The sequence below is a fragment of the Amborella trichopoda genome, chromosome 4 (genome assembly GCF_054954075.1).
Source record: "Amborella trichopoda isolate Santa Cruz 75 chromosome 4, AtrichopodaSantaCruz75HAP2 v2.0, whole genome shotgun sequence".
NCBI classification, from domain to species: domain Eukaryota; kingdom Viridiplantae; phylum Streptophyta; class Magnoliopsida; order Amborellales; family Amborellaceae; genus Amborella; species Amborella trichopoda.
Window position 1 is genome coordinate 3,047,350 of NC_142339.1, and position 12,108 is coordinate 3,059,457.

Sequence of the window (12,108 nt, forward strand, 5' to 3'; positions counted from 1 at the left end):
CATCTAGAATTTAATGCTATTCTGAAAGCCACGGGAATCTATGCCTTCCAAAATAGCATAACACTCCCATTTTCAAATATGGGAGCGCTACAGTTGGTGGAAGATGGGTTTTGGAAGCCGCATCTTCCACAGTCAATCGTGCCCTTAAAATATAGAGATATCTTGAGCAGGATTCAAAAAATCAACTTTAAGAAACACGTCCATCAGCACACGTGCAACCCACATACCCATATTAGACGGGGCTTTAAGGCTAAGGCCCTAGAGCTTGGTCCATAACGCCTTGAAAAACACACCATCAAGGATCTTTTTAAAACAGATACTGAAAAGGAAAGGCACCATATGCAACAGAAGGGTATCAACTTGGAAGGGTTAGCATCAAAATACTGATTCTGTCCCTTGGTGAACACAGAATGGGTAATGGAGAAGCCCAAAGTTCTAGCAGATGGATTAGAAGATTAACAGAAACAGATGGATTAAAGAAAAAGCATACACAACATGAAAGCAAAACATTATTGTCCTAGAGTGATAGCATAAAAGGGAAACCAAGCATTCATACAAAGGCCCCAAAGTGAACTACAGACCCCTAGTGATCCTAAAACAAGAAAGCAACAAAACCTAAACAAAGTGTTAGTGTGAGTTTTGGACAGATCCTGAGAGTGTTTAGGGCCGCGATCTCTTGTTGCTACTACATGTTGGGCACTTGTATTGCTTGATATGCTCGGCCCTAGCTGGAGTGATCTTGACGCACTTTCCATGGAACCACTTCTCACAAATATCGCAGCATATCCAGAATTCATCGGAGGCATAGTTCTCTCCACATGCTCCACACAATGTCTCACCATGCTCTTCCTCGTCTTCCTCGTCATAGCCCTCTTCTTCATCCTTTGGCTGCGGCACCTTTGTGAACTTGCTCTGAGACTCAGGCCCACGCTGTTGCTACATTCAATGAGGGGGTGATGCATGTAAAGTAAGGGACAAAAAATGCCACCGGTTCAATTTATATTCCATCAATTCTAAAGAAAAACTCTCGCTGTTGTGGCGGAGATGCAGGATATATATATATATATATATATATATATATATATATATATATATATATATATATATATATATATATATATATATGGAATGGATGAATCTGAACCGATTAGACAGTCATGACTTTTTTTCGTATTTGAATTTTCATTTTTACAAATCTAAATTACTTTAAAATTTAGACGTACATTCTACTCATCTAGGTGCACCTAATAAAAATATAAAAAATAAAATAAATCGCAAGATATAAAATGACCAAAATATCTCCGAAAAGTTTCAGAGGTACTTTGGACAATTTATATTTTTTGAATTATTTTTAAATATTTTTATTAGATTCTAATATTTTTTAAGAATCGACGCTCAAAATTTCAAGTGATTTGGATTTGTATAAAATAAATGAAAATTCAAATATGAAATAAGATCGTGACCATTGGATTGGGTCCAGATTCAATCTAGGCCGTTGACTGACACTGTAGATGTAAGCTCATAGGCTGACAGGATATTTTCCCATATATATATATATATATATATATATATATATATATATATATATATATATATATATATATATATATATATATATTGTCTACAAAGAGACCAATTCCTTTTTGTACAAGGAGGTCACAATCATTCTTGCTCCTTAGATTTCAAAATGGGTGATTGTAAGAGTGTCATTGATTACACACAAAGTGCCAATAAAAAATTATCAGACTTCATGACTCACCCCAAGTCATCCAATTTGACATCTAATGAGTGGAAATAATTGTGACCTCCTTATACAAAAGGTAAATAATCTCTTTGTAGACAATCCCTATATATATATAGAAGAGAAAAATTATATATGGTTGCAACCTTATACTATAGAATAGAAGTGCACCTCAAAAATCCAATAAGAACAAGTGTTCTGAAGTTAAAAAACCTTCCTATTAATCATCCCAACCTCGAGATGTAACAATATAAAGAAAAAACAAATTTCGAATCCTAAAACTAGTATATATTGTAACAAGTTATCTGGACCATCTATTTTTAAGTATGTATAGATTTGCTCGATTTGCAATGTCACTAGAGTTTTTAAAATTTTATAACGAGGATTAAATATGGATTTTCAAGTCATTGTAACGTTTCCAACACTGAAACTACATCCTCCGAAAAAATTTAGAGGAGTGCCTTACCTTTATACTATATGGTGGCCACCTAATACAAACCGTACACAACATGGTTATATTATATAAATATAAATATATATATATATATAAGGAAAACTCCTGTCAGCCCATGGGTTGATGGAACAGTATAAGCCCAACGGCTCAGATTAAATTTGGGCTGATCCAATGATCACAATTGTATTTCGTAATTGAATTTTAATTTTTTTTCTACAAATCCAAATCACTTGAAATTTTTAGCGTCTATTCTTCAAACAAATAATTCGCATAAAATAAATTAACCAAAATACGGTCAATCCAATGATCGTAATTGAATTTAATTTTTTTTTTACAAATCCAAATCACATGAAATTTTTAACGTCTATTCTTCAAACAAATAATTCGCATAAAATAAATTAACCAAAATACCCTTGAAAAGTTTCAAGGGTATTTTGGTCAAAAACTTTTATGCAAATTATTTTTATTAGGTGTGCCTTAATGAAAAGAGTTGATGCTCCAAATTTCATGTTATTTGGATTAATATAAAAAATATTATACTATCAAAATACAGTCCTGAACGTCAGATTGACCCAGATGCAATCTGGGTCGTTGGACTTATACTATTCCATCAGTTAGTGGGCTAACCCTAGTATCTTCCATACTAGCGTAGGCCAGTGGCTCTACAGCTACATATGAGCCCAACGACCCAAATTCAATCTGAGCTGATCTGATGAGCACGACTTCATTTTGTATTTGAATTTGAATTTTTTTTCTACAAGTGAGCTGACCCTAGCATCTTCCATACTAGCGTAGGCTAGTGGCCCTACAGCTACATATGAGCCCATTGACCCAAATTCAATCTAGGCTGATCTGATAGGCACAACCTCGTTTTGTATTTGAATTTGAATTTTTTTTCTACAAATCCAAATCACGTGAAATTTTAGGCGTCTATTTTTCTCATCAAGGCTAACTTAATAAAAATATTAAAAAACTAATTCGTAATATATAAATTGACCAAAATACCCCTAAAAAATTCAGAAATATTTTGATCAATTTATTTCTCACGAAATATTCTTTTGATATTTTTATTGGATTCTCTTATTTTTAAAGAACACGTCCAAAATTTCAAATGATTTGAATTTATAGAAAAATATTTAAAATTCAAATACGAAACGCAATCGTGATCATTAGATCGGCCCAAATTGAATCTGAGCCGTTGAGCTCATATGTAGCTGCAGGCCCACTAGCCTACTATATATATATAACGAAGCGAGCGGGAGACGGGGAAGGGAGTATACAATGAGACCACTTACTTTTAGTACAAGGAGATCACAATCAATCTTGTCCATCATATTTCAAATCACATAGTTGTGTCTTTGACAAGACTCAAAGTCCAAAAAAAAATTTCATGAACTTCGTGATAAGCCCAAGCCATCCAACTAGACATCTAATGATCACAATTAAGATAAACGGTCATATAATATACAATCCCTATATATATGCAGGTTACTTAGCCGATTATGGCACAAGGCTAAGGAACAAAGCCTTTTAGCGTTTTAAGTTACAGATACTATGTCTATTTTGAGGGATTTGGAAAAGCTTAACAAGATTGCCTAGGGGCCGCAGTTTTATATATATGTATATATATGGGATTGTTTACTACAAGAAACCATAATTGCTCCTATCCATTTAATGAAAAATTAGAGTGCTTGGGGTGTATCACAAAGTTTGAGAAACTTTTTTTTGAATTTTGAGTCTAGTCAATTACATACTCACGACCACCCCATTTGAAATCTAACAGAAAAGAATGATCGTGACCTCCTTGTATTAAAAGTAAATGGTCCTTACGTATACTTTCCCCCCCCTATCTCTCTCTCTCTCTCTCTCTCTCTCTCTCTCTCTCTCTCTCTATATATATATATATATATATATATATATATATATATATATATATATATATATATATATATATGAAAAACACTACGCAATGCCTATAGGCGAAAATAAACAATGATTTCGCCTACCCCCATCACCGTCCAAAATTCATCGCGCGGTCACGATTGTCTAGTAGTGTTTCATTTTTCATTTTTTTTTCTACAAATCAGAATGACCTTAAATTTGAAGCGTGTATTCATCAAAAATAGGAGAATCTTAGAAAAACATAACAAAAAATATTTTACATGAAAAAAATTGACCAAAATACCCCTAAACTTTTCAAGGGTATTTTGGTCAATTTTATTTTTACAGATAAATTTTTTATATTTTTGTTAGAAGCGCCTCAGTAAGATGTACATACCCCTGATTTATAGAAAACAAATGAAAAATAAAACACTATCGGACAATCTTGACCATACGATGAAACTTTAACGTTGATGAGAGTACGCGAAATCACTGTTCATTTTCGCCTATAGGCGTTAAGAAGACTTTTCCTATATATATATATATATATATATAAAACACTTAAAAACACTCATGAGCACACAATATTTTGCGAATGGCTTATCACCACCTAAAGCCTATCTGACACCATTGTCTGATAGTTTTGAATTTTAATAATATTTCTACGAATTAGACTAACTTGAAATTTTTTGGGTGTGTCTACCTTTGTAAGGTGCACCTAAATAAAAAAAACATTATTTTCAAAGAATAAAAATGACCAAATTAACCCAATCAATATTTCAAGGGTATTTTCATCATTTTACTTTTTGAGAATTACTTTATTTAGGTGCAAGTTGGTTAGATGTATACATACTCCAAATTTCAAATCAATCTGATTTCTAGAAAATTATTAAAATTTAAACACTATCAGACGATCATGACCATTTGATGGACTTTGGATGGTCACAAGCCATGAGCAAAATCTTGTAGAAATTAGCCCATAAATGTTTGTAATTGATTCTTTGTTACGGTACTCCTACACATGAAGCATTTCCTTAACATACTCAACATTTATTAGACAATTACCTTTAGTTTGTAACACAAGATTGTTCAAGCAAGGACATTTTTCGTCATTAGGAGGGATCAACATTCTTTGGATACTCATTACCGTTACTTTGTAACATAAGATAGTTCAAGCAAGGGCATTTTTCATCGTTAAGAAGGGTAGAATAGATATTTCTATAAAAAAATCTAGCGGCATTCAATTAGTGGTTAAAATGCAATTAATACTCTAGGTGGGAGATGTTAGATGATGTCATTCTCTATTATAGTTACTAAATGTTTTTTTCCTTTCAAGAATATTTACTTTATTCTTGATTAATTGCCTAAAATATCCCTATACAAAAAAGTTACTATATTATGGAGTAAAGGTATCAAATATCCAAATGGATACTTGATATAACTATAGTTAAGAATGAAAACATTTATTAACTATAGTGGAGAATGACATCATCCACGTGAGGTATGGCATCACCTACATAGAGCATTAATACTTCCTAACTACTAGTAGAATGTCACTAATTTTCTATAAAAATATCTATTCCATGCCTCCTAATGACAAAAAATACCCTTGCTCAAAACATTTTGCATTACAAAGCAAAGCAATCATCATCATTAGAGCCTTACCCCAACTATTTGGGGTCGACTATATGAATCCTATTCCACCATTCTCCTCTATCAAGGGTCATAGCCTTAGTACGACCATAAGTATCTATATCTTTTCACATTATTTCTATCTATGCCCGTTTAGGTCTTCCCCTTGACTTTTTAGAGCCTTCCACTTAGACCAAATCGTACCTCTTAACTGGTATTGTATTGGGTCTACGTTGCACATAGCTAGCCCTCCTAAATCTACTTTCCCTCATCTTGTCGCCTATTGGAGCCACCCTTAAGTTCTCTTGAATATTTTCATTCCAAATTATATCTTGCCATTCATCCATCTCAACATTCTCATCGCTGCTACACTCATCCTATAGGTAGGTTGTTTCTAACATTCTGCCCTATCATATAAAGCTGGTCTTAAAGCTGTCCTATAAGAAATTCCCCTTCAGCTTCATTAGTATGCGACGTTCATATAAAACTCCAACTGCACATCTACACTTCGTACATCCAGGTCTAATTCTATGTGCGACATTTTACTCAATCTCTTTATTTTCTGGGATTATTGACCCAAGATATCAAAAATACTCTCCTTTAGGTATTTATTGGCCACTAATCTTAACTATTACCTCATTTTTACTCCTAATATTAATAAACCTGGATTCCATATATTCTATCTTAGTCTGGATAATTTTAAAACCTTTAAGGCCCATTTGGGTACTTGGAGAAGCCTATCCTAGGAATAAGCTTCTCCTGGAATTGGGTTATTTTGGAATTCGTTTGTTCTTGGATAGGGGTGTCTACTGTTTGGATAGCACCAAATAAAAAAAATGAAATATGCATGTCCACTATTTGGATTGCCCGGAAGATGTGAATCCATGGATATTCAGTTGAAGGTTTTATATTATTACCCTACATTTAATTTTATACTGATTAACTTCGACCATTCATTCCAAACTTCAATATTATTTCTTAACTAAGATGAAATCCTTTTTTTATTATTATTCTTTTCCATTGTATCCTTAATAGATAAATTATATTGCAATAATAATTAATATATAATATCTCAATAATATTTTATATAAATAATGTCATTTTATATTATACTATAGTATATAACATTAGAGGAAATATATAATATTATAGTACATTACATAAATATATTATACATAGTATATAAATATATAAAAAAATATGATGTATATAATATTATTATAATATATATATATAATAGTATAAATTATATATAATATAATTTGTATTATGTTATATTTTATTATATGTATTATATATTTATATTTATATTTATTTTATTAATGTAATTGTATTATTATAATATATGATATTTATATACTACTATATGTTATATAATTAATATGGATAAAGTTTATATAAGGTTGCAACTTTAAAATGTAGAATTACAGATACACCGCAAAAATCCATCGGAAAAGGTTGCTTTAATGTTGAAAAAACAACTAATTGATCATCTCGACATTGAGATGTATGAATATGAAAAAATATATATATATATTTTGAGTCCTAGAAATAGTGCATCTTGCAATGCATTATCTAGACCATCCGTTTTCAAGATTTTCATGCTTTTATAGATCTACTTGATTTTAAACATTTTTGAAGTTTAAAATTATATAATTAGATATAAAAATAGATTTTGAGATAATCCTAAAAAAATTTTTACCAAAATTACACATCATGATAAAATTTGGAAGAGGACCTTAATTGGATTGTTTAAGGTTGCAACCTTATAGAAACCGCACCCAATTAATATATATATATATATATATATATATATATATATATATATATATGTGTGTGTGTGTGTGTGTGTGTGTGTATGTGTTATATAATATATAATGTAATATTATATGAAATTTATACATATATATATATATATATATATATATATATATTATACATTATATATAATCTATATATTATTTGTATCATATATGATATAAAAATATCATATAATCATATATTATATTATATTATATTATATTATATATATATATATATATATATATATATATATATATATATATATATATATATATATATATATATATATATATATATATATATATATCATATAATATATACATATTATATACATTATATATAATCTATATATTATTTGTATCATATATGATATAAAAATATCATATAATCATATATTAAATTATATATTATATATTATATTCTAAAAATATTATATTATATTATGCAACAAAGCTACTTTCTCTTTAGGGGGTGGAGAAATATACATTAATAAAATAAATATAAAATACATTATTGTACATATTTATTATGGCATACATATTACATATTTATATATTTATGTTATTAATATATATTTATTATAGATAATATAAACATTTATTATATATTATATGTAATATATAGTATATATTTAACTAAGATGTCTTTGCGATTTGCAGAACTCAATGTCTCAAATTAACTTAAATATATTGTAAAATTTTGGGTCCGACATGGATTGGCCAATCCAGAAAACCGTGGATAGCCCTATTCCACCTATTTTGGTAGAATAACATTATCCATGCTTTTTGCCCAAAAATGTGGATTAGCCACTCTCCGGGATTCAGATATCCACGAGTGAACGTGTTACCCAAATAAGGGATAAGGGCCCAATACCTAAATAGCCTTATCCCGGAAAGTCCAATCCAAGTACCCAAACAGGACCTTGGATTCTAAAGCATCCCTGCAAAGTTCTAAGGGAAGAGGATTATATTAGGTACGCAGCCAACACAAATTTTTTCCACAACTTTCCATAAATTGAGAATCCACAAAGCAAGGTAACGAGTGTCCAAAAAGTTGAGTACAATAAAGAAATACTCCATGTGTAGGAATACCCTAACAAAACCATATTATTTATATATATATATATATATATATATATATATATATATATATATAGAAAAAACGCCTATTAGCGAAGCGCTATGGAAAAAACACCTATTAGCGAAGCGCTACAATGTTTCACCACCGCCACAGACTTGCTAAGTCGATGGCGATTTATTGAACGGACTTGCAACGGGCAACACGTCGTCTGTTGCGGTTCCGCATGATTTTTTGACGGTCACAGACATAGTCCGTGACGATACCGCTATGGACATGCAATCCAAAAACGCACGCCGCCCAATTTTTTCAGACTTGAGCCTATAGGCGAAAAAACTGTTCATTTTCGCTCATAGGTGCTGCGTAGTGTCTTCCTATATATATATATATATATATATATATATATATATATATATATATATATATATATATATATATATATATATATATATATGCGAAAAAACTGTTCATTTTCGCTCATAGGTGCTGCGTAGTGTCTTTCTATATATATATATATATATATATATATATATATATATATATATAAAATTTTGATATTAGCCCACTAGCTCATAGCTCATAGCTCATATGAACAAAATGAGATCGTGATCGTCAGATCGCCCCAGATTCAATCTTGGCCGTTGGGCTCATATGTTCATATGAGCTATGAGCTAGTGGGCTAATATCAACATTAAATATATACATATATATATATATATATATATATATATATATATATATATATATATATATATATATATATATATATATAAACAAGTCACAAGACAGGGACCTAACCTACCTGCTTTAATAGTAGTTCCGTCACTTTGTTCATTGTTAACCAAAGGGACAGGGATTGTAGACTCTAGACTGAGAGGAGACTGGCAAGAGGGAAGGAATTCTAGACCCACTAATGGACAAGTTGGAAGCACTTAAGCAGGCAAAGCATCTGGTTCTCGAGCTAATGATGCACCCGCACCCCAAGGGAGTGGCACATGAGAGAGGTGGTGGCCAAGGTCAGGTCCTCGGGAGTTGGAGACTCATGATGTCACCAAAGCGAGCATGGTGGCAAGACCTCCCAAATGCTGCCAGGAATGAGAGGATGGAACAGATTACTTACTGGGTGATCCATCCCATATCCCCACCTAGGGGTTATGGTCCAATAGAAGAGGCATTTTTCTATTTGATACGCCATGACACTTGCTGCTTTTCCCTACTAAGGATGTTCCCACATATACAAGTGCTTGTTTGAAGTAGAGTCACTCCTGATCCCATATTCCATAGTATAGTCCCAGTTCCAAAAGATCTAGTCATTTACTCTAATATATAGGGTCTGGTATGTATAAGGTGTCAACCTTAACAACCAAGGTAAGGCGCACCGCCAAATCTTGTTCGAATATGCAGTTTCGATGCCAGAATTTCTTATGATGGCATGAAAATGTATTTCACTACTAATTCTGAAATTTAAAGCTTCAAATATGGTATTGAGAAAGTAGATATATCAACTCCTCAAAATCATATAAATGGACAGTCTATATAATATATTACAAGGAACACTATTTTTAGAACTTGAAGTCCTTTTTTTTTCATTGTCATACATACCACTATCGCATTGATCAATCAATTGGAGAGTTTTTTAAAATCTAACCAACCTTTTTCGATGAATTTTTAAGGTGCACCTTACTTCTACATTGATGCCTTTTATAAAATTTTTCCATATATATATATATATATATATATATATATATATATATATATATATATATATATATATAGGAAAAAGTTTGTATAACGTTGCAAACTTATACTGTTGAGGAAAGGTGCATCTCAGAAATCCTACAGTGGAGAGTGTTTCCACATAGGAGAACCCTCCGACTGATCATCTCGACCTTGAGATAAATGGACAAGAAGAAAAAAAAGAATTCCAAGTTCAAAAAATAGTACATCTTGTAAAAAGTCATATGGACCGTCTGTTTCCAAGATTTTCAAGTGTTTATTGATCTGCTCGATTTGTAGCATTGTTTAAATTTTAAATTTTCTAACTGAAGCTCAAAGAGATTTTCAACCCATCATAAGATTTTCGATGCCAAAACGACATCACTAAGTAAATTTTATAGGTGCACCTAACTTCTACAGTATAAAGAGGCAACCTTATACAAACCTCACCCATATATATATATATATATATATATATATATATATATATATATATATATATATATATATATATATTGCTAACATCCTACAAAATCCTATAGATTACATTTATAAAGGGGTGTGAATTGTTAAAATTACCACAGTTACCTTTTTAATTATTCAATGTTCATAAAATGAGTAATGGCTTTTTTGTCTTTATTAATAAATATTTCAAACATGCCATTCTCGAGATGACATACCCTTTGTCCTTTAGTGCAAATATCACTATTACCTTTTCTAATGACAAAAATACCCTTACTCATTTTATAGTAACAAAATATAAAAAGGGGCAACTGAAGTAATTTTGTTAGTTCACACCCCTTTCTCTATATAGCCTGTAGGATTTCATGGGGTGTTAATACTAGATTACATACATACATACATTGAGAGAGAGACAGGCATACATAAAAATAGTAGTTCATCTGCAAGGGTAGCTTCACCATTCAATTGTTGCATAAGTTAGAAATGCGGAAGCATGTCAATCAAATTTCGTAGATGGATACTTTCTAGGCTTTCTAGAAAAGATCTTCAAAACCATGAGCATTTTTATAGTTTTCCCTAAACAGCAAAAAATTTAAAAAGCCAAAAATGAAATGAAAAGAGGAGATTATGGGCATTATTTACCAATTTGGAGTTCGGTTTAGATTTATTACTGCTGTGGTTTCCACCCGATGACTTCTCCTTTGATTGCTTCTTTACATTGCCAGTAACAACCTCAAATATCGTGGGAAGCTCATTCGTCATATTAAAGAGCCGTTTCCTGTTACAGATGACATGATGTACCTTAAATGAAGTACAACAAAAACTACATGTACTCAAAAACATAATATTGCAGTTCCTCATAAAACATATTAGATTCCCTGAAGGAAGAACATCAACACCGCCACCAATTTTTTTATGAAAGTTAACAACTTAAATTTCTGATTAATTGTTAAGCAAAAGCCAATGTCACAGAGCACATGAGTAACTATTCAAAACCTATGGCATGCTCCTTTTCTTCTTTCAAGACTAATATTTCAAAGAAATGTAAAGCACGTTAGGAGGCAAAAAGAGCATCTCAACTGCAGCCTTTCATTTTTGCTCACTTAGGCGACAATCTGGCATGCTCAATTATCACACACTAAGGTGACACTCCTAAAGCTACAATAGGCGAACCCAACACATCCATGCCTTTTGAGTAACAAAAAGATAATTTGACATAATTCAAAATTTTCTACTAACAAGTTTCTTGAAACCTAACTCAGGAAACTTGTCCCTAGATATTTAGATAATGGCTTTTCAAAGTCTCTTTCAATATCCCCTTGGTGCTAAAATGTCTAGTGAC

At 31.3% G+C, this 12,108-nt stretch overlaps 1 protein-coding gene across 2 annotated transcripts in view; it reads right to left on the reverse strand.

Annotated features, from left to right (window-relative positions):
• Positions 1-447: 447 nt before the first annotated feature.
• LOC18439367 (PHD finger protein ALFIN-LIKE 3) overlaps positions 448-12,108 on the reverse strand; it is a 28,344-nt gene continuing 16,683 nt past the window's right edge. The window contains exons 4-5 of one of the 2 annotated variants that reach the window (XM_011626986.3): positions 11,409-11,544; positions 448-930 (exon numbers count right to left, since the gene is read on the reverse strand). In XM_011626986.3, the coding sequence (XP_011625288.1) occupies positions 661-930; positions 11,409-11,544 (406 nt within the window). In that variant the 3' untranslated portion in view covers positions 448-660. Of the gene's footprint in view, positions 937-11,408; positions 11,545-12,108 lie in introns of both variants that reach the window. The other variant, XM_006849533.4, reaches the window with a different exon arrangement.